At 38.3% G+C, this 24,128-nt stretch overlaps 1 protein-coding gene across 2 annotated transcripts in view; it reads right to left on the minus strand.

Annotated features, from left to right (window-relative positions):
- The window catches only part of LOC136244949 (bridge-like lipid transfer protein family member 2), a 34,556-nt gene that overhangs the window by 10,317 nt on the left and 111 nt on the right, over positions 1-24,128 (minus strand). The window contains exons 2-46 of one of the 2 annotated variants that reach the window (XM_066036474.1): positions 23,891-24,011; positions 23,794-23,837; positions 22,248-22,351; positions 21,833-21,891; positions 21,350-21,477; positions 20,939-21,002; positions 20,737-20,890; positions 20,364-20,500; positions 20,096-20,157; positions 19,900-20,018; positions 19,774-19,841; positions 16,761-17,122; positions 16,447-16,597; positions 15,833-16,336; positions 15,629-15,715; positions 14,761-14,872; positions 14,300-14,456; positions 14,127-14,241; positions 13,953-14,047; positions 13,770-13,839; positions 13,429-13,593; positions 13,047-13,214; positions 12,845-12,987; positions 12,721-12,793; positions 12,515-12,611; positions 12,319-12,414; positions 11,538-11,609; positions 11,423-11,478; positions 11,231-11,369; positions 10,748-11,019; positions 10,290-10,444; positions 8,708-8,957; positions 8,477-8,550; positions 6,911-6,968; positions 6,763-6,864; positions 6,330-6,581; positions 6,205-6,280; positions 5,698-5,864; positions 5,239-5,640; positions 4,945-5,034; positions 4,716-4,781; positions 4,566-4,663; positions 4,367-4,432; positions 4,225-4,317; positions 4,126-4,175 (exon numbers count right to left, since the gene is read on the minus strand). In XM_066036474.1, coding sequence (XP_065892546.1) covers positions 4,126-4,175; positions 4,225-4,317; positions 4,367-4,432; positions 4,566-4,663; positions 4,716-4,781; positions 4,945-5,034; positions 5,239-5,640; positions 5,698-5,864; positions 6,205-6,280; positions 6,330-6,581; positions 6,763-6,864; positions 6,911-6,968; positions 8,477-8,550; positions 8,708-8,957; positions 10,290-10,444; positions 10,748-11,019; positions 11,231-11,369; positions 11,423-11,478; positions 11,538-11,609; positions 12,319-12,414; positions 12,515-12,611; positions 12,721-12,793; positions 12,845-12,987; positions 13,047-13,214; positions 13,429-13,593; positions 13,770-13,839; positions 13,953-14,047; positions 14,127-14,241; positions 14,300-14,456; positions 14,761-14,872; positions 15,629-15,715; positions 15,833-16,336; positions 16,447-16,597; positions 16,761-17,122; positions 19,774-19,841; positions 19,900-20,018; positions 20,096-20,157; positions 20,364-20,500; positions 20,737-20,890; positions 20,939-21,002; positions 21,350-21,477; positions 21,833-21,891; positions 22,248-22,351; positions 23,794-23,837; positions 23,891-24,011 — 5,993 coding nt within the window. Of the gene's footprint in view, positions 1-4,125; positions 4,176-4,224; positions 4,318-4,366; positions 4,433-4,565; positions 4,664-4,715; positions 4,782-4,944; positions 5,035-5,238; positions 5,641-5,697; positions 5,865-6,204; positions 6,281-6,329; positions 6,582-6,762; positions 6,865-6,910; positions 6,969-8,476; positions 8,551-8,707; positions 8,958-10,289; positions 10,445-10,747; positions 11,020-11,230; positions 11,370-11,422; positions 11,479-11,537; positions 11,610-12,318; positions 12,415-12,514; positions 12,612-12,720; positions 12,794-12,844; positions 12,988-13,046; positions 13,215-13,428; positions 13,594-13,769; positions 13,840-13,952; positions 14,048-14,126; positions 14,242-14,299; positions 14,457-14,760; positions 14,873-15,619; positions 15,716-15,832; positions 16,337-16,446; positions 16,598-16,760; positions 17,123-19,773; positions 19,842-19,899; positions 20,019-20,095; positions 20,158-20,363; positions 20,501-20,736; positions 20,891-20,938; positions 21,003-21,349; positions 21,478-21,832; positions 21,892-22,247; positions 22,352-23,793; positions 23,838-23,890; positions 24,012-24,128 lie in introns of both variants that reach the window. The other variant, XM_066036473.1, reaches the window with a different exon arrangement.

A 24,128-nucleotide genomic window follows, 5' to 3' on the forward strand; every position in this document is an offset into this window, starting at 1 on the left:
ATTATACCTATTAAAACTTTCACAGTATTTTTGTTCTTGTAAGCTGAAAAAGTAGTGGACTGTGACACCAATGAAGATGGACGCTCAATTCCAAATTCAGTAGCATCAATTATTAGCCTAGTATTTGGGTACTGCTCCTTGAATGATTCAGGCATATACTTTTTAACTATATGCAGTGGAGGATATCGCTCCAAGCTTTTCAAACTGTGGTATAACAGGTTGATCCATGTAACTGTGATTCTAGACACTGATGACTGAGATATACTAAATCTGTTGGATAAATCTCGTTCGAAATGTCCTTGACGTAGCCTAACCAGTGTCAGAAAAAACTGCTCAAGCAAAGGAAGCTTGCAGCTTCTGCCACTCTTTATTTCTGTATATGTCTCCTTTGATTGTCTTCCATTCCATTGTCGCATTGCCACTGCATCCGACTCTAAAATGTTTTTGTAAAAGTAGAAAAGAGTATCATAGTCTGGAAAACCAGTGTAGAACTTCACTTCGTCATCATCATGCTTTATATTTGCCAGCCGAAACAATGATTTTTCATATTTAGCTTGCAGCTCGGTTACCTGCAACGATAGTGCTGCAACTCTGGCTTGTAAAGATTCCATTGAATCAAAGTCAGGACAATCAATATCTTCAACAGTTTGCTCTCTTACTTCAAAATTATCTGTTGACACTGAATACTGCTGAGTAACCTGCTCACTGACTTGTATTTCTGTCCTTGCTTTCTGAGAAGTTTGTGTTGTGCGCTGACATGATTTTGTGTTCCTCCATGAAAAAAATGACGGAATTGCTGTCTTCTTTAGTACACGCCTAGAAGCATGTTCATCTGCACTCCCCAAGGTAAAATCATCTGGATTAAAGTGATCAGAACACACCTTTGTGTTACTATTGATTTCAAAATAGGGACCAGGATCTCTCCTAATCTTTGCAATCCATTTCAAAGCTCTATCCTTATCCGTGGTAAGGCTAGGGAAAGAATGAAACGAAACTCGTCCATATCCTAAGCTCTTCCTTTCTGCTTGTCCCCCCCAACGCATTATGGCAGTCTGGAACACAGCAATACTGACCCTTCCATGATGAATCACGGCATTTTTTCCCTCTGTAAACTTCCTCAGCGACTACTAAGTTTAAGTCATAGTCTAGCTCCTCTTCTCTTCCCGCGAGTCCAGACGGTTCGCTAGACGTCATAGTCGGCGGCAGATCCTATTTAAAAAAGCATCAATAATCGGACAAATTTGGCAAAAATTAGCATGGCTACGTTCCGTGATGAACACTGAAATGCACTGATGATGTACCTTAGAGATTAACGTATTCAAGTCGAAGTTACAAGGCAGTCACAACTGATACTCCATACAAACTATACTGCGAAAACATTAGAGTCCCCCAAATAGAGCGGCCATTTATATTTAGTGACGTCATTTCGGATAAGGCTTATTGCAAATGCTGTTTTACATTAGTAAGGGAAACCATTAAGCATATAATAGCAGTGTAGCCACAATGCTTGCTGCACTGTGATCATTTTGATATGAAAACTAGTTATCGAGTACCCGAGTACCTGTAGTTCATCTTACACTATGACTTTTGATAAAATTCAACCTTTATTACTACTGACACTCACAATAGCATTACCACAGACCATACAGGATAGCAAAATCAATCATAACAGTGAGTTACAGCAAGGCAAAGTATCTAGTAACAAAATGGGAGTATAGCATTGTTTGACCTTTACTACACTGTCATTAAGGATTGATTATGGCTTGTAGAACTGGATACTGATACATTAGGACCTTTTCAGTAAGTGTTTCTGTGACTAACAGGCTTATTCTTCACCACAACATGTACAACATTCTTGAAGCTATATCTTCACCTATGAACATACTATTTTCACTCTGTGCCAATTGGTAATTCTATAGATGGTAAACCCTGTGTCCAAGTTTCATTTCAATACAAGGAACTGTAAGTCTGTGAGACGCTTTGAAAAACACAGAAGTTTGTATAAGAACCAATGTGTGGTTTAGAAAACATGTACTCCGGACATTGCCAATCCTTAATTAAATTCCTTATGCCTTTAAATAAACTGGGTCTATTCCAGAGGATACATTTGTCATGTATACCTCTTTACAGGGAGACATCTAAATATACAGGTCTGCATTGAAATGTATCCTGGGAAAGTGGTTGTACTTCTAAAAGAGCAAGCCACTTTCATCAAGGCAAGCATGGCCTTGGTGTGAATGAGGTAGTGGTACTGCTCTGTTTGTTTTATACAAGCTCAGACCGAAATCGATTGTGGGAATAAATCAATGTTCACGTGATGATTACCTCAAATTGAAGCGTTGTCACAAGAAGCACTCAAATGAAGGCGTTTCAGTATCCTTGCTGTTCTACAATGTTACTTAAGGTGAGAACTAGTATTACAATGCATTCACAAGTGTTTTGGCACATTTTTGAATGTGGATATGCCCTCATACATATCAGGAAAAACACTCATGCCCATGTTACAACTATAAAACACGAAAAATTTATTTGGAATTTTCATCTAGAGTAGGGACCATAGCACATCGATAAAAAGTACTGAAACAAGCTGGAGTAGTGCACGATATTAAATCACAGTAAAACAATAAGAAGAGTTATATCCCTACTGTGCTCAAGATACCATAACGGAAATGTACAGTAGGGATGTAACACTTCATATTGTTTTACTGTGATTTAATATTGTGCACTACTCCAGCTTGTTTCAGTACTTTTTATCCATGTGCTATGGTCCCTATTCTAGTTGAAAATTCCAAAATTTTTCGTGTACTTGTTTGTTAACTTTTTTGGAAATGATTTTATTATGACTGGTGAACCCACGCATACCGCATCTGAAATGGTGCCGCGTGCCCCAGTTATATCAATTATCGTCTGAAAAGTGAAGTATCCATTACGCTTGGTTGTCAGCTATGTTCAACCCGTTACACAGCAATACGAATCAAGAACTGTTTGAAAAGCACCTCTACAATCAAAATAGCCACTATGAAAAATACAGATGATTTTTGTTTCGAAGGGAAGCCATCACGTGCTCATGCCAAATCGACACCTTTTCCTGTCAGCAAAGATGAATGGGACACAAAGGAGGACACTGGTAAGCCCGTGAAGAATGCATTATACGTACTGCGGTATGCTAAAAGGCACCTGTCGGGCTGAAGTGACGTCGAACAGTGAAAAAATCAAGCCCGTAGCCTTAGCCGTTATCGAGTTACGCTTGTCTGAAGTCATCAGTCGGTCAGTTACTTATTTACTCAGCCAGTCAGTCAGTAGAAAATTCTGTTGAATAAATGTTTTAAAAAAAATTCCGTAGCAACTTGTTGAAAACGTTTCAGGTCAATTTGAAAGCTTGTTTGGGCCTAGTTTTACCTCACCAATACTGTCGTCTGGGAAAATTGAGGCTGGTTTTTGGTAGAGCTGAGCGATAGTTGCAATCTATCAATTGTCGTGATAGTGAGTAACACTCGTGATATGATAGTCTACAATCGTACTATCGCGATATACTAAACATGTTTGTGCTTAGTTAAAAAGCATGGATAACAGGAGCAAGCATGATAGTATTGAAGTTGAGGAAACTGCAAGTCTAGTTGATCAAAGACTACAATTGTAATACGTACCAACCAAGTGTTAAAAAAGCAGATATGTGGTATGTAATAAGATTATTTTAAGTGTCTTTGATAACTGCTAGGTACTATCGTTATCGTGATATAAAAGTTACTATCAATCGTGATAGTGATAGTTATACTATCGCTCAGCTCTAGTTTTTGGGTGATTTTATTTAGTGGGCCATGCCTACTCCTTTGTAGTCTCTACCATACAGTTACTATTGTACTGTATGATATATCCCCAAAAAGTACTCACATTTTGCTCTAGCCCTGTGGAAAAAAAAAGATGAAAACTGGAAATTTCTTTGGATTTCATATCTTCCAGTGGATCCAAAATAACTTCTAAGGCTTATTTTTGTGGTTGGGGGAGCTTCCTAAGGTGGTTTTTAGGTGTACGTTCTATTAGGATTTTGACAAAAAAACAAATGATAAAGAACCACAAAAATTCTTATCCTCAAAAATAACCTGCTTTACGGTCCCTAATACATACCTCCATGTGGTAGTTGAGTGACCGTCTTTAACTGACACTCCTTTAGTAACCTTTAGGAAATATAAACAATGTTGTAACCAATTATATGCACACACATACCTGATAGTTAGACCCAGCTTAAGACTAGCATCAGCCAGCCATGTTTTGTGTTGAGTGAGTTGTCTATCCATATACTGCAGATTAGCATTAGTACTGTATGTGTAGAATGATAATGTGAGGGGTCAGTAATGAGAGTACGTACCTCTCTGGACTTCGCTGAGCGAGGTACATATCCTTCTCTAGTTTACGAGTAGCAGCTAACATCTTCCTACAACACAACATACAAATAGTATCACCTCGCTACTGGGGACCACAATATCAGGAAAACTGAAAATATATAGTATCACTTAATAGAGCAATCAATAAGGGTGGTAGCTGAGATCACCAGATGCCACTCTCACCTGACAGTATTCTGAAGTGTCAGTATTGAATCCTTGTAGTCCTTGATGTTACCAAGTTGGAGGGAAAACCTTAGTCTATCCAACTTTCCTAGTTCTTCCTGTAACACACAAAGGATTGATCACGAGCTGGACATCAAGATGTCATGGTACCTTTCTTCTTGACTGCTTGTACAATAACAAGTTGTTGATTATGTCTCTGATCATTGCATGTTGAAACTACAAATAAAATACAGGTAAATATAACCAATGTAGTATATAAGTGTAGCTAGATATAGCTGTTCATGTCCCAAAGCCTACAAACAGTGTGCAGTGAGTGAAGTATAACAGCATCAATTTTATTTTATGTAGTGAAGACTAATACTAACAGGTGGTTACTTACAGAAGTAGTTGACACTTCAACAGAAGGGTGACGGATTGTGAAGGTGTTCACAGCTTCAACTTCTGTAGTGATACCAGCTGGAGCAGTACGCTATGGATACAGTATAGCAGTTAACACATGTTAGCTGATGTATGAGGAGCCTTTGTTAAAAGGTTAAAAACAGTAAATGCCTCCATTAGGAGTTCGTGAGAAGGATAGCTCAGTTAACACAGGGAGTCAGAAAAGAATAACACTCAACTTCACATATATTCATTACAAAATGTACTCACTACAAAAACACATTCACTATCATACCACAGGTGTGACGGGAGGCACATCGTCCTTATCAAAACTCTCACGATCAGCTTCAGTGCTATAGTTGACGTAGAAGATCTGACAGAAACAACGAGATGTGATCCTCTGCAGTTGAACTGGCTCATCACAATCATTAGTAATGTCTGTGTCCACCATACCCCCCACTGCCTCACTACGACACAACACAGGTGATGACATGAACAGTATATCATCTAGTTGCTCGCTGCTTGAATCAGGCCCAAGTTTTCCCAGTAAGGCATCAACTGAGGAAGCCTGGCTGGTCTTTGATTTAGACGGTGTGGACTCGGTTGGGCTGGGTATTGGCTGGTCTAGGGACAAGCTTGATACAACTGCTTTGGTTACCCATGGGATGTGGGAGAGTTTAGATAAGGTGGCAAAATACTGGAATAAATAGTAGCTTTGGTAAATCAACTGTGTACATATTGAATGACTTAATACCTGCATGTCCTCAACTTTGGCTACCCAAGACTTTTTTAGTCTCAGGTCTCCCTCCCTCCATTGTGGCTTGTGCTCGTAGTTGAAGACTCGTGATATTGCAGAGGTGACCAATACAAACCCTTCAGACTCAATTCCTTGTAATGCCAACTGTGTGTTCCTCAACTCAACTACAATAACATATACGATGTGTACACAAGTACAGGAAACTTGAAATACATTTGCTTAATATAAAAGTGACAGGTCAGTATTCTGTTAGCAAGTGCTCAACTACAAAAAAAAAAAGTTTTGGCAGACAAAGCATTCTTTTTCGACAACTAGGGATTAACTTATCTATGAAGATATCATTTGGTAACAGAACGATATACATACTCCAGGGCCATCTCAGCCCCTCTGTATCATGGATGTATAGTAACAATACAATTGGCAATTTGGTTTACAACACATGTTTACATTTACTATAACGAGGTGTACACTATAACATAATGTACGTAGCACACAAACACTTACTAAACCAGTTCCGCTTGGTCACATCATCTTGACTACAAGCTAGTCTACCCTTTAAGTAAGGATCACTAGGTGCTCTCTAATTAGATCAACTGTAAACCATCAGACACACATACATCAAGACACACCTCCTCAACATGGTGAACAACTCGATCAGATGTGTCCATTAAAAGTTGTTTGAGCAGTTTTGACCCACTACTGGTATCCTCAAGGTGGGGACGCCTCCTAGGTGTGTGGGGCTGGCCATCACCGTCTAATTCTGTTGATGGTATCTTTTGTACCCCTCCATCATCCGGACTACTGAATGACTTGTTTCCCTGACTATCCAGTATTAGAGCTATAGACCTCGCTGCCTCGGCTGATAAGTTCTTCTTAAGAGTCTAATAACCATATAAGGTAATGTGTATTATTAATTAAAAGATTCAGAGTTTAAACCACTATACTGCAATACAGAAAAAAAGGTACCTAGCAAAGTGTATTAATTCCACACAATACAGTTGATTCAATAGTTCTAGCAGTGTTCTGACTACATAGTTGGACATGTCAGTTGGTAGACTTTACCTGAGCCTTAGTGTAAGCATCAAACAAGTTATTGATGATGCTCCTGTTGACAAATGTCCACGAGAACCTTGTGTTGTTGACCAACAGTTGATGGTGGAATTGCTGCAGCAACAGTAACAGCAGTTATCCTATAACACATTACTATTACCTGGTCATCACTCTCAGCATCCACATCAGAATTGTTCTTACTCTTGGTATACTTTATGCTGGACAAAAATGATGAAAACATTTATTGGCTATTTACACTATGAAGATACTGTATGCATTACACACATATTCATCACACACTTGCACGCATTAGTACTGTTTTAGTATTCCTATAACTAAAGCCAAAATTAATACATTTTAGTTTAGCATTTTAAATTGTAGTATACTAAAGTAATTGTAACTAAAACACATTGAATTTGAAAAAACTAAAACTAAAAAAACAAATGGCAAACAGATTAAAACTTTGACTAAAATGATCCCAGTTACTACTAGTTGAACCATTTGTTATCTTAGCTATTATACACATGTGCTTTATTTGTGGTCACACTAGAAGTTTAATATGAATGCTTAGAACTAAAGTAACAATGAAGGGGTGTACTGGACTGGATTGAGATTTTTTTTTTTGTTTTCACACATGCTAAGATTAGATTTATGGACCTTATCCGCATTGACATCATAATTGACAAAATGGCCACATTAGTGTGCGGACTTCATCACATTTTCATTTGTAAACTTTGCGACTTTCACAACATGGGACTATTGGATAATGAAGGTAAGATGCTAGCTAGCATGATGTTGCAGTGCGAAATAATCGCACCAGGTGAAACTAGACCTAAGTTTTGATATGGATACAAAACTGCACGCAATTGTCTTGTAAATAAGTATGTATGCCTCACCTTGTGTCTTGCTGCTGTATATAAACATTATCATAGCAAAATGCCATCTCTCCCAATACAACCCTCCCTGCCATTTTTATGTTGTGACGTCAATGCGGATAAGGTCTATTAAATGTCACTAGCTAAGGGCCTTCAGCCTGCTGAACTGAGCAGTGGAATAAGTGAAAACTCTCTATCATGCTGCACATAATGTGATAGCAATGGTTATCCAAAACTCAACTTATCAATGATATCTGTGGATAAAATAGAGTGATGAAGACCATCTGAGATACAAGCCATCTGTCCTAGGACAATCCGTCTTACCTAATTACTACACAACTCTGCCATCATGATAGTTCTTATATGTGCAAGCTAACTAGTATAGTGACCGAATTGCATCATACAATTTTACCACTATCTCCATTACTTAATTGTTGGTTAACTATTGCTATGTCACATTCCCTGCAGTATAACGGTGAGGAATATTCAGACTTATAAGTGGGGCAGAGCATAACATATAGTTATGAAATCAGTAATAGTTTCTGCTTATTGCACTACTCTATATTCATCATCTAGTAGTGGGCTGAAGATTCACTGAAGGTCCTTAGCCAGCAAGATTCAATAAATCCAGTCTTACAGTGTAGCATGTGTAAAAACTAAAAATATATCGGTCCAGTGGTCCAGTCCAGTGATTAGCTAACCCACAACGAAGATGATGAAATACCACTGAAAAACTAAACCATATCTACTTATAGTAAAATCACTCAACTAAAACTGTTGTTGATTACAAAAAAAACTAAAATTAATTTTCCATACTAAAACACACACACACGCAAACGCATTTAGTATACCTTTGAGTAGTAAATAAGTGGTGACTATCAATTCCTTCCTCGCTCCTTAAACTACTTGTTTCTTGTTCAGCTTCCTACAACATACACACTCTTGGTGACATACAACATACACACTCTTGGTGACATACAACATACACACTCTTGGTGACATACAACATACACACTCTTGGTGACAAACTATACACTAGCAACAGACACACAGTGCCTGGCAACTACAGTTGTCTTACATACCTTATTAGGAGGGGCCTCGCCAATAGTAAGTAGTGTAACAGTAATGTCATCAGCTTCTCCAATCAATGAGACCACTTCCCATTTAGAGTCAGGTCGTCGTACAAGGCCATCATCAAATGGTTTAAGTGTTAATACATAACAACCCTTCAGTATAGCCTTTTTGAAGGTGAGCTTCACTCCTCTCTGTTGGCTGAATGACCCCCAGTATGTCATACTGCCCACTGGAAGTGACAATGAGAAATTGATACTCCTAAAATGGAGAGAACATGACAAGTGGTAGTCTTATTACAAGAAATATGAGTTGCAGCTATAAGTGTAGTAAACCAACCATTACTTGTCGAAATTGAAAACAACTGCTTAATGAGAGTATCATATTACAGTAATTGTATGTTCTATTAGAGTAATTTAATAAAGTTCTGTATAAATAAATGAATGGGCCTTAATCAATTTTGCAACCAGTGGATCTGTTGTACAAGACTATATAGGAGGTGCATACAACAGTGGCAGTGCACTGTTTATGAGAGTGAGACCCAGATAGTGCATGTAGTACTGTTTAGTGGGTTAAATGATGGGTGTGCTGCTCAAAATACTGCCTCTAACAACCATCATAGAAATATATCATATGTGATGAAAATCATCTTATGTTTTAGTCCAATATCAATTACAGTGTTAATAATAAAGAAACATTTACAGACAGCCAGATATTAAAATTTAAAGCCAAATTTTAGTCACAGTCGCAAGGATAGAGGCCAAACAAAACAGTCTATAGCCACCATTTCATGCCAGCAATAACAAACTCATGGATGGCATATGCCTGTTCTGACAAGTGTCTGTCTTCTGCGTTTCACCATTTTAATTGCATGGTCGTCATTGTTGTTTTCTCCATGCAAGGAAACTATATCCATTGGAGGAACATAATTAGAAGTCACAAAACTATTCGAAGTACTTAAGAGGGAAATGATACTTGTAACTGCATTTACAAAATAGTCACATATGACCAAACCCTTAAACGATCAGAACACACCAGTACACCCTCATTAGAGTTGTGCCCTCAATATCCTAGTACAATCAGTAGAAAGGAAGACATGGCATTGAACCACGTCCCTTTACTCTATAGTATAGCTCAGCAGTGAGATCAAGATACTCTAATAAAACAGTCACATCCTATAACAATACAAGTTACTAAACCAATAACTAAAAATGAAGTAGTGTTCCTGTGATAAAAGTAGAAAAAATCTTTGGCATTGAACAGATGATAGCAACATGATTATAGGGATATTCCCACACAGACCAGCTACCATCAGTCATATATTATATAAATTTCCTTTATTACTTTTATTGCTGGAATCCAATTTCATTTTTAAAACTGATACTTTTTTCAATATAAATGAGTGGGCTGCAATTATTTGAATACTTGCCTTATACAATTGAGGCTAAGAGGATCACCTGTACACTAACAAGTACAACACATGTATACAGCACAGTAAGATATTTATGTGTGAGCCTTAGAGTTTCAATATTGTAAATTAAAACAAGAATTATCCATTATATTTGTTTGATGATGTGTACATGTACTACAGACCTGATGCTACGGAAGAAGGTTGGTTTATCAATCTTCACACTCTTGAACAATGCTCCCTTCCTAATAGGTCTGCTAACATCCTGCACCACCTGGTAGTAACTCTGGACCCAGCGTAGTGTACTGGCATATAACAGGCAGCTGGCATCCTCATCTTCCTGTGGGAAGAATATATGTCATGATCGTACTGTTGCTGTTTACACTAGCAACTCTAGAACTAAGCACAAATATACTGGTAGACATGACAATAGCTGTTAACACAGAATTTTGACACAATAACACTTCTACAGCACAAAAACAAAATGACGGATCATGCTTTTTTATATTGTACTTATGAAGGTTCACAAATGCATTGAAACTGTATGACAGTCCATTATTGTCTATAACTCTGAAGTGTTAAGTGACTGCCAACTACCCCACTGTACTTCACCCTACGATACCAATACACACAGCACACATACATCATTGCCCACATTCTCCACATCCACATCAATACTCCAGTCCACTGATTTAGACCTGAACTTGGCATAAGTGTCATAATTATTGCTGGAGGGTGGGATCCTGTCCGGGAGACATGGCATCAAGCTGTGGTGGTCGTGGGGATTCCCCTGACAATTCCAATCAAACTTGATGTTGCAGGTGGCATGAGGGAAATGAAGGCTCCTGCAGTCATCGTATTTTGATGCGGTGTGCATGTAAACATTGACAGCTCCTTCCAACGTTAGCCTGCCATCTGTAATATGTGCAATATAGCAACATAGAACATTTCACATATTGTATGGCCCAAAAGTGTATACATACACTTAAAAATTAAACACATACATGCACACACACAAAAAACAATCAATTAAACAAACAAATACATTCTATGCACACATATTTAAGAAAACACCAATAACTAGTACACACACAGAGAAGATATACCAGACCAACAGGTCACTTACCATTGGTATGGGTCCAGTCAAGATCATTAATCTCCCAGTCCATGTGTTTCACAGCATCATAAGGATCACGTGATGCCAACAAGATTAGTGTACCATGGTCTATCCTTATGTGATACTTGCCATGAAGGAACAGTCTGATCTGTGTACATAGAGGGGTAGTTTGAATGTAGGGCGTGTGACTATGAGTTGTACCTTATCCCAGTACGGTAGTGGCTTGCTAGGATCAAGAGTGGTGGGGATGAGGTTTTCTATCAAGTAATAATAAATACATGAGTACAAGACTTGAATGCATGTGATGCTTACTTACCAAATGCCAAGTTGATTTGTGCAAAGCAGGGATCATAACATACACCCAGGGCTGTCTCTGATGCTCCAGCAACTATCAGTAAAATGTAATATTAAACAACTACACAAAGAGGATATAGCCATGTCAATATAATGGAGTGTATTGTACATGTGCATACTGCAGTGTATAATATAAGTATTTGGTAATAATACTGAATACACACATATACTGTACGCACTATAGTGTGTAGTTTTTAAAGAAAGCCAGGACCAAAAGTACTATAAAGTAGACCCTTGTTCATCCAAAATTGGAAATGACTGTTCTATTAGAGTATTTCAACAGAGCTCTGTATATGTGACCTGGTCTGCGAAAAGGGCTCTTATCGCCTTTTCAATTATGTAAACATGGTAACCAATAACTTAGCTTGTGAATAAGATACAAGCCTACAATTTGGTCACTGTACACTCCTAACATAGCACTAGCTGAGGGTGTAATTACAAGATGATAGATTTAGCTGATCAGGAGTTATGATTTGCCAAACTTGGACAATTGGAAAGGCTATAAGAGCCCTTTTCGCAGACCGGGTCACATATATGGACTTCACTTATCCGAATAATTCACTTATCCGAACACTTTAACCATTTCCTGAGACACACTGGGAACAGGGTCCACTGTATATTTTTTCACCATTGCTGGTAAGTTGGATATCCATTACCACCCCATAAAGCTTTAATCAGTTTGATCTAAGCAGTCTACACAATACACCTTGTAGTAGGCACACTACTGTGTACACTACACTGACCCAGGTCTAGGTCATAGTAGATCTTGAGTGGTGTTAGTGTCCTAGTCACCTCCATGTTCTCCCATGGCTCCTCTATGAACAACTCTCTCAGTAGTGCTGTAAAGAGAGTAGTATTGTTGTATAGGGAGAAACAACGCACAAACAAGCTACAGACTATTAAACCAGTACACACAGTGACACATTACACTACACACACCATTTTCATTAGGCAGTGGTTCAGCTATAACAATACAGCCTGTTACAGTGAAGTCAGTAGTCTCGTGAAACTGCTGAGGGTAGTCATGTAGTTGTATCTGAAGTGATCAACAAACAATACAATGAACACAAAAAAGCACAGCATCTGCACTACATGTACATACATATTATAAATTTGCACACATACAGTACAGATGTTGGCTATACTTGAAGTCTTTCAGCTTCACCATAGATGTACCTCCCTAGTAGTGTATCAAACTGCATGTCCTCAGGGAAGGGACTACACAGATAACAACTAACAACACACTACACCACCACACACCATACACACCTGTCAGGATCCATCCTTCTGATCTGTTGTGATCCCTTGTTAACACCCTCCACACTGCGGTCTGATAAGATAGACAACTGAGCATGGAACAGGCTGACCAGGAACAAGGACTCTTGAGGGCCTGACTCGGACTCATGAACCTCCTACAAACAAACAGGTGCTTGCAATTATCAACATGGCTAACTTCAGTGGACATTCACACCTTAGCTCTCTTACAGTAGATCTGGGCATCTTTCTGCTCTAGTGCCTCGTACAGTGCCTGCACCTTCTTGGCAGGAAGAAGAGCGCCATGTTCTTGACGTTGTTTCTCCATGGCTGACTCTAACGCTTGAAATCTCTTTTCCCTCTCTTGTTGTTCATCACGTTGCAGCTGCACAACACATGTACACCATTTAAACTATGTACACAACATCTAGAAGTGAATGTTCACACCAGGAACAGAAAATAACTATTAACAATTGTGCAGAACATTTAGGAAAATAGCAAATTTATTGCTCAGTTTTGTGGAAAGCAAGTACAGTACATATATGCATGTATGTAGATTCAGTGAAGCACATTATACATATAATTCATCTATTTCTGACCTCAAAGTTAGTACCCAGTTTCATCTCATAAGGATCATCCAGTAATTGGAAGTTGAGCTCATCCACTTGCAGTGCAATGTCTGGTAGGAGGATCTTCCCTCCAGTGGCACTGGGCCTGATTGGTAACTTGTGTAATGACTGAATGAACTTCTTCACCTTCATCAGCTGGGGGTGTAATGAACTTGTAACTTTATGACACACAAATCAACAGGACCATGTGGCCATTTACAACTCTTTATAAAAATCATACAGTAACTCTAAAATAGAGCAAATGACTTCTAACTTGTTACACAAATAACACCAGTCATTATTCCATACGTACACACCACACACAGTAGTACCTTCTGGAAGGTGAGGGTGAATTTGTAGTTAAAAGGAAAACTAACCAACACCTTAGAGGCTGTCAGTCCACTGAAAGGTAACAGCAATAATATAAATTACATGTACATCTGTACACTGCCTACAATACAACATGCTACACACTATACATGCACGCATGTGCACGCTCACACACACACACTTACAGTCCAAGATTTTCTTTACATTCTAGTGACTGCTCAAACCTCCTACGAGCGGCTATTAGCTCCTCACACTCATCAAGACATTGGCCACTAAACCTCTATGAGTGTGTAATACAACAACTAGTGTCACATGACAACACAGGATAGCACCGTTACAACACACTTACAGCTACTGACCTCAATTGTTAGGATTTTGTGCTTGTCAAATGTGAATGCTACCTCTCCAGAAAAGACTTCAACTATTCCATCAGTTTTAGCTGATAATGTAGCTTGTTTCATTGTACATGATACTCTATATGACATAGTCAACTCATAAACAGCCCATGTACACTATATTGCTTGTACCATACTTTGCTCTTCTATCAAGCTGGAGGTGAACAGCTAACTCATTCACTTTCCAATCTAGTGATATGGGTAACTTGGATAATATTGATTTCAATTTTATCGGTACTGGGTGACTGGGACTTGATGAACTTTGCTGTGATGATACCTGTGGCTTTAGTAGTTCTAAAAAAGAAAAATGTTACCAACTAACTAGTGCTGTATGATTATAGCAAGCTGTATAGACAAAAATGATTACAAACCTACAAAGTGTACAGTGCTGACAAACTGACAACTTGCACGACACATATACGCTTAAACATTCTAATAGAACATACACACTGCACAGGTTGCAAGCAGTTTTAAAATATTATCCACATTTTAATGAGTTTATAGGACACCTGAAGCATACATGAGTACAGATCTCATAATGGCCACTAAACTACAAACCATTCATTCACATTCATTTATTAACATTGTCCTCACTCACTAGTTAATACACTACGCTGGTGTAACACACACTCCACAGTGTGGTTAACCGTACAATGGAAATGTGTGGACCAGTTGACTGTGAGTGACTCCATCTCCAGTAACAATCCGGCCTGTGAATTAATTTTAAAACTTTACAAGCATCTATAATGGAGACAGACTGGATTGGAAAAAAGGGATCTTATTCCACACACACCCTATTTACTAACTTAGACAATTCATAACTTCATAGCTATAGAGGATATGCAAACTGAAAACATTCTAATAAGCATGTGATCTTTTGACGGTGAATGAAGTTGCGAATTGATTCATAGCGTGGCAGTATCAGCGATTGCTACAGAGCGGTGATTTCTTCTACCCAGGAGATAGTATAACTGGCGAGCAAAAGGCTATCCATAGCGTCAGTGATGAGTTATAATCCTAGCGAAGTTATCAGCGTTTCTTACGGAGAGGTGATTTCTTCTACCTAGGGGATAGTATACCTGGCGAGAGAAAACCTGCCTGTAGCATTAGTGGTGAGTTATAGTCTGAGCCGCATTAGCTACCCATATATACTTTTGTATGGGATTTTCACAAAGTTTCGATAGTCGTTCACCGTCAACTTTTTTTTGGAAAGCACCGCCGCACTACTGTAATTGATCATTTTTCTTTCGAATAATATAGTGCGCATATCCTCTATTGGCTTGAAATTTAGTGGTGAACACAATCATAGATCACTGAATGGAATAAGAATCAGGTAAATATGTCTAGAACACTAAGTTGTGGTCTTCTAAGCTCCTAGAATTGGAGATACACTCCTTTTTAAAAATCCAGTCACATATACAGTTTCTTGATGCATTGATCAGCAACAGTAAACTCACAGTGCATACTTTTTCATCAAAAGGTAAACTACAGTTGAAGGAAGGTATTTCAAGTAGTCCTCGGGGTAGGGAACTCATTGATGAACATAGAAATGACTGAAACAACAAGACCATGTACATGTGTGTTGATTGACAGCACTTAGGAAAACATGCATGGCACTAAAACGCATTATATTTGCACACACACGCGCACGGACACACACACTGACATACCTCTATTAAATGATCTACTGAAAACGGTAAAAGTATTAAACTATTGCAGTGAACAGCAAGCATAAAGTCCTCAATACTCCCAGAGTACACTTCAGGAGTCTTAACACAACACCCATCAATACGTAATAACAGTGAAGGATCACTAGGTGACTTGTCATACATAAACAAGTTTATGTCAAGAAAGTTAAAACTGATGTCTAATTCTTCTAAGTCTTCTCTTAAACTACACCATGGGATTTTCAAATGTTTACTAACAACACTTTGCTTAGTGTTAGTACTATCTTCTGTATCACTAATAACAGAGTCAGGCTTGCTGAGGGCTTGCTGTTTCTTGAGGATCCCTTTAGGGGTAGAGTAGTGTTTGAGGAGGTGTGATACGGCAGTGAACATTGAGTGAGACCACTCTGCAGCTAGCACATGAGTCATGGTTGACAGTGATAAAGAGTTGACCTGGAATAATTGATGACGATCATCATTAGGGATGAGTTCAACTGATAGTGTAGCCTGTAAGGAGATGAGAATAGCAATGTATGTTATAAAACACACACACACATGCACGTACACACACACACACATACACGTACACACACACACACATACACGTACACACACACCTTAGATCCCAGGTTACCGAGTGTTACAAGTCTTCCCCACACATGTCTCTTAGTTGATGGTAACAGTTCTGGTCTATCCATTCTACTGATCCGTGAACTATTCTTATCACTTGGTACAAACACATATCCATCAGTGAACCTGACTGAAGCCCTACACAGTAAAAGGCAAAACAAACTCTATTCAGCATAATCCAGTTTCTGTACATATATGATACTCCCGGAGAAAACACAGTATAGTAAGTTCTGTCATATACACTAAACATTTAAGAAACACCACTACCTTATAGTATACACATTACACAGTTATACATTACCTTATAGTTCTCTGGTCAGTTCCATTACAGTCCTCAGGTTCAAGACACTGACTAGTCAGTTCCACTGAAGCTATTACCACATCACAGATTGGCTCTTTAGAGCCTCGTACATTACGAGGTAGGATCAGTGAGAATGAACAATCTGATATCTCCACATTACTGATCATTGTGGTCGGTGACTTGAATGCAGTACTAACAAGACTACGAACGTCTATAGTTGTTCTTTGTGAAGTGTTGGGTTTAGTTCTTCTTGATGACAGTTTGTCTGTCAAGTGACTGACCCAAAAGTTAACTTCAGTCTCACTATAGAAGCTGTGCAGTGACTCCACTATTATGTAATTCTTCAGTACTGTTGCTCCATACTAGAGAAGACAGTTGACATACAACAATGATCATCATAAGAGAAGGCTAAAGTGTGAGTCACAATGTTGACAGTAATTTTAAATTTGTGTTGAATGCACAAAACCCAGTGGTGATGTAATCCCACAGTTTGGGAAAGCGAATATTTCACAATAACCAGAACTTCCTTTGCGATCAACCTATAGTATTGCTCATGAGCTGAGCACTGAGAAAATAGAAAACTGTCTTGAGAGAAATAGCATTTCAGCCAACCAAATGACAGTAAAGGTCTGGTTCGGCTCCATCAGAAAGAGACTATACACTTTATGGCTTTCTATAAGAAAAGCACGGCAAAACTTTGGTTACTCATAAATAACGTAAGACATGTTTTTTAGCAGGTCAAGCAGCACTACAAATGAACTAAATGTCAACGGTGTAATTCCATCCTTGAGTTATTAAATGTTATTGAGGGTTCAGCTCAATGTGTACACAGTATACACAATGCCCACTTCTTGCCAGCAAGAGATTTATCACAATCAAGTATTATCAATAGACTGCATATGTATATTAATAATAAGGTACTGCCCGGGTGCAACATCGCACTCGCTCACACACACACACACACACACTTTAGCTTGAGATTTTAATTTTGTTAATTAAGGGTGGATAACTGTTTCACTCGTGAGACAGCGTGACAGTTGTTTCGTTCAAGAGAATCACAAGCGAAACAATTGCCACATCCCTTAATTAGAGATTTTTTAAAACCTCAAGCAAAATTGTGTGTGTGGGTGAGTGTGATGTTGCGCTTGGGCAGTACTGTACTACTAATCCTCTAACCGTCAGGTTTTCTGGCAGAGCATACTATGAACTGAAAATGGGGCTGTATTAGCCAACCTGTACAGATTAACTATATATCAAAGCATTTTTCTATGGACTAAGAAACTCAATCAAGGTGTTTTTGTTCACAGCACAAACCGCAAGATTGTTATTAAAAATCACAAAAATGATAAAAGTAGCTGTAAACAAGATTCTATCTCTATCAAACTAAGAGCGTATAATATTACTTCTAATTCTGTTCTAAGGTGCTAATTCATGGAGCAATTCAAATCAGGTTTAGTCACTGTCACACCCGATGCATATGCATAAAGAATGCATGGCCATCATGTCATTTCTTAGCTTGCACCTGTACCCATTGTTACAGATTGTCTTCTTTCATTCCTTCGAAAGACACAATTAACAACTCGAAACAACTAACAAACTAGTCCTCTTTCACAACAAGATATTTTCCGTAATTATGTAACTCTCAAACATTAATCAGCGAGGTAATGCATTTACCCCAGTAACTGGGACCATGAGGATTTCAGGGTAAGCGCACTGCATTATTAAACACACTGCATTATTAAACACACAAACAAGTTTTAGCAAAGTCGAAATTGCACTCAGTGTGCAAGTCATTAGATCAATCCGCCATATGGTGGTTATGATGGTGAGAGGGTTGTGGCACACAAAGACATGATGGAGTACAGCAATAAAAACATGCTACGTACCTAGTAACTATAACAGTTACTACACTGTAAAGTTTAACTTCATGCATAAAATGCTAAATGGTGAAAGCAAGGGTACAAACATAAATACACACTTAATGTGTATGTGTATATAAACTATCTCTTTCAAGCAACTTGGGACATAAAAGTGTCTTAATAATTAGATTAAAAGGTTTACACTAATTTCACAACGCTTCATGCTCGCGGGCACCCCCGTGCATATATATTGATATATTATACCACAATTGGTTTCACTAGGTTTCAAGATAGTAGAGGGCACTAAAGCACCCTCTACTATCTAAGGAATGATTTCTCATGATCAGTAGTCCAAAGTTAGGGTTAGGGTTCAGTATAAATCCAGTTAGGAGTAGGGTTTGGGTTAGGTCATATTCTTTAATATACGCTAGATCACTATTTTTATATTATCTACGTCTAAAATTCAGAGTTCCGGCAGCTGGCAGCGGTGATACAGTGGTTATGGCTCTAATTCATTATGAAACGTCCTGGGATCGAGCTCAGAATTTTCATGTTTTATTTTCTCTCTCTCGTTTTTTACAAGTTTTAAGTTAAAGTCACAAAAGGCATCAATGTTGTGAAATTAGTGCTACCCAGATTTAAGAGATGACCTAATTTCAGGGGTGTAATTATGAAAGCACACTAATACAAGAGGCATCCATTTAAAGTACTAGCCATGAGTTCAATATGGAAAAAAATAGCACAAGGGCGTGGGTGAGAGGCAAAACCGAGTGATGTATCAACTCAAAATCACACCAGAGCGCTATTCAAAAAAACAAACAAAAAAAACGTGTATATTGCACAAGCGTGGCAGGTTTAAAGTGCTTTCTGGTCGAATCTGCTCAGAGCGTTCATTATATAGACTAGAACTGCGTCAGTTTTCAGCCATCAACCATCAGTAAGTGTCTATATAGTATAAGTTTGGTCACAAAAACTAACAGATTAGCATCGTTTTGGCTACTTCTGGAGATTTAAAATGCTACGCATGTGATCAACAGTGCTGTATTTTCCGAATGCAGTGCTGTATGGAAATAATAGCACTCTTATTCATTTGATCTTCGCCCATGCAAGTGCTTTAAATGGTTCTATAGTCACACAAGACACAACACAAATACCTCATAACCACATCTCAGTCTCTTGAGTGTAGCCAACATGGTCTTGTTAGAGTGACATACTCTAGCCTCTATAAACATGACCATACAATAGTGACCCCATCCTGAGGCTATGAGTAACACATTCACCTGATATCTGTAATGATAGTGAGTAGAGTGGAGATGGTTGTTGTTGTTGTTGATTGGAAATACTGTCAGTTGATTGGTTAGTTGATAATGACAATGATGAGATGTTAAGTGATAACTGCCTAGTGACAAAAATGTGGTAAAGTAACATCCTTACAGTGAACTTGTATGCGATACAATAGCACTTAAGGTTCCATACCTTTCACTAGGTGAATGAGTACTGTATACAACTTGGATGTCTTGTAGCAACATCTCTAGTTTCTGTGTGTAGACAGATGGGTGGAATTGACAAGCATGTATATGCTAGCCTGTATGCATGTACACACAGGTCACACCACACAACACTACACACACAAGAAGACAGTATACACACACATACCACCCTGAATGTGTAGCACTAAAAGCATCTAACAATGCAACATCCTTACAACAACAACAACAACAACAATAACAGCAGTCACACTTACCATGGATAGGAACCCCTTTACCCTAGCAGTGGGAGTCACATTGTGTTCCAGTGACTTATCAACATCCTTCACTACTTCTTTACTGTGACGAGGTGACTTGTGCACTGATAACAACTTCATCAGGTGATCATCAAAACCTGTATATATGGAAACATTGATCTACTAAATGTACCACACTGCTTAAAATAAGATATCCTATGTTGATTCTTTGCTATTCTCTTTGATTGTGTACATGTGTGTGCATGTATGTGTGTGCTACTCAGTGAATAATTTCAATTCGATACTACAACCCTCTTTATAATCCCCACCAAATTTATCCTGAAGTTGGCTTACCTCAAAAAATTGTAGACTACAAACAAACACAAACACACACCTTGCAGCAGAGACACTCTGGTAGGTAAGACGTCAATGTGTAAAGAGGTCATTCTCCTATCACAGTCAGCCATAGTGTTAATATTGAGTATCAAATTAACACTGCACATCACATCACTGAGGTGTAACATCCCATCATCAGTAGAGGATATTGGCTAGTGTGTATGACATGTATAGTGTAGTGTGGTAATGAGTGAACGTACAATTTCTGGGTCCAGTAGTAGTGTAGATCTAACATTATTGGCCGTCAAGTTTAAACCTAGACACCTATAAAACCATAATACAAGTCACAGGCTAAACAACAACAACTACAACAACAGGAGCCCATACACATGACAATAGCAAACAGCAAGTATACATATGTACATTCACCACAAAACTTCAATACAATTTATTACAAATTAAAAATAGGCATAGATTATTTTTATTGTATTCTTAGAAACAGGCAATGAAGTGTACAAAGGTCACTGACACATTTCTGTTGACCTTGCTAACCAAGTCATACTAATGCACAGCAAAAGGCAACAATGGCACACACTCCCTCATACAGGGTGTTATATAAGGTAGTTAGGGAGGGATCTACATCATCCTATGTTGCTACATACAGTGCTGACCTGGTAACAGTAGTTGATGGTAATGTAGTACAGTTCACCCCTCCCAATATCATCACTGATAACATCAGGTCAGGATGAACCTCATTGTACATCTGTATGTGTAGCCTGTCCACTGATAGTTCCGTCTTCTGTTAGTGAGGAGGATATATGATAACTACTGTATGTGTAACAATGGAGCCTGTAATGCCCTGTATAATACGGATATATTGAGACTGCATGACCTAAAATGTTTTGGTTATCAATATATCCTAATTATTGTAACGTGGCCCATTTCTTTTTGTGTACTAAGTTAATTGGGATCTTAAACTTGGTGTCTAGGGTCCGTCCACATTTTCATACAGATTGAGTCCAGCACAATTTTGCACCGTGGTAAAACTACAGTTTACTAAAATGTCCAGTAACATGTTAAAATCATAGTATACATATAAGGTGTGTAGTATGTAAGCAATAAATTATAGTACATAGAGACACACACATCAATACCTTAGCTAGTCTGAACAGTACAGCCAGCTTTAGTCTGCTCATTCTAGAAGGTGTTCCCACTATGAAGAAATGTATGAGGTAATTGAACATGACATGTCACATTATGTGTTGTCTAACATGTAACAATTACACCACTATAGCTACACATGTTCCTAAGATGTTCTGTGAGTGTATTCAATTCTTGTATAGAGAATAGAGAAACTCTTATATGATATTTGATGGAACAGTAGGTAAGATATTTAATCCTGATACTCTGGCATAAGTACACTTTTACTACTGGAAGGATTTGCAAACTTGGTTTCTTGACAAACTGATGTGTGTTCACATATTATATAGAGGACTTGGGATTGACAGCTAATCATGTCAGTACTCAACAAAACAGGTCAGTATTCAAAGCAATAAGGAAGTGGTTAACCTTTTTTGATCATTTTGCTGTGTTCACTAGTGATGGATGGCTTCTTCTTGGTTTGCAGGTGTTTATCAAAGTGTATCTCTTTAACATAGACCTTGAACAAACTTCTAAGCAACAAAAAATGAATGTGATAACAAGTTGATGTTGTGCTACTTCTAAAAACCAGGCGCCATGCAGCTAGCTACCTCATCTGGAATTAACTATAGGCAGTATATACTACTATGAATTAACTATGTATTACTACTTTACAGTAGGGCAGTTTTGGGTTGTGCAATAATATTATTATCTAATTCTCGTATTTCATAATTCATGAAATATTCGTAATTCATTCAATTACATTGCTATGCACTGCTAAGGAAGCATTTGTTAAACAAACCGCTTTTACCAACATATTACGCACAAAACTATCTTCTAAACTGTTTTATAGTGTGACTAACGTGTTTTTTCCCACAAATTCTCTCGACAAAGCCTCAAAGCTGCTCTTCATTTTCGTTCGCAAACGTAAGGGATACGCCCCCTTTCAACTCGAAGCGATAGGCTATTCCTGGCAGTGTACGAGGCCTGCACCGTTGTTTTTCAGTTGCTAAATGTCTGAAAACCTCAAGGGGAAGGTAGTCTGAGGAAAATCACCATACCCGTATTTCAGTCCGTCGAAAAGAAACCACCTCAGAGCAAAGTTCACCTGTGCAGAAGTTTAATACAGACTTCATTTCACTTTTACTTCTTACGTAAAAGCTGCTTTTACCGTTATTAAACGATTTTGCTCACGTGGGTGCATACGGACAAACATAGGTAGATAGATAGGTACACACACACACTTTACGAAAACAATTTCAGTAAACCAGGCGCACGCCCACAGCTGGCCTTTGGCCGGCTGTGGGCGTGCGCCTGGTTTAAAAACTGAAGTAGCAACAACAAGAATACTAAATTTCATATTTGATACCTATACCATTAGCTCCCACTATAGCAATGTAGTTGATAGGGATACAGGTTGACTAAGTTCTAATAACATAACAGTCTACACAACACAACTGTACAGTTCTATTTCTGCCATATAACAAACAAACAAACAAAAGGAAAAGTCACATGATCACATTACAGAGTAGCAGTACATAGCAATGATGTGTGTTTTGACAAGAACATTTTACGTGAAACATTACATAACACACGTAACACGTAGGTAATGCAAGTGCAGTAATTTCAGCAGTGGAAACAAACTGAGTTAATGCTACAATAATATACCACAAGGACTGTTTTCATTGTGCCATTTTCTGACAAGGATATCAACACTTCAGGACTGTTGGTACAGCATATATACATTACTTTTGTATGGCTGCCTGATTTTTGAACATGTCCATAATTTGTGGGGGATACAATCTACACAATCACTGCAACATTTTCCATTCAAAATTAAAAATGCAAAAAAATACTTATTTCGTCGATTTGTTTCACAGAAATAGCAAATTTAACATATCATAATTTTACAATGTACTTTGTCATTTCTACAGGTTGTACCAGTAAGGTATACAACGTTACACAATTGTCTGACCTTTGACCAAACAGCCGTACAGACAGCCAGATATCATCCAACATCTACAACAATTTCTGTACACCGCTGCACTTTGTGACATTGCTCTAAACCATACCAGCTCCATTGCTGCTGTCTGAACGTGTATACACTCTATCCAAAAGAACCTGAAGCTTTTCACGGTCACCGTAATCCCTCTGAATCTCCTCAGATACCATCTTATCCCCCAGAGTACGATACTAATCACGGTGAAAGCACACAAAGCAAGTAAACACGTACGCGGGAAAAGCTGGAATTGGTGCACTTATGAAGTAAAAACAGCTATTCGGAGAGGTTTTCACAAAATTCACGCTTAC

This window comes from Dysidea avara, chromosome 14, assembly GCF_963678975.1.
Source record: "Dysidea avara chromosome 14, odDysAvar1.4, whole genome shotgun sequence".
In the NCBI taxonomy this organism is placed as follows: domain Eukaryota; kingdom Metazoa; phylum Porifera; class Demospongiae; order Dictyoceratida; family Dysideidae; genus Dysidea; species Dysidea avara.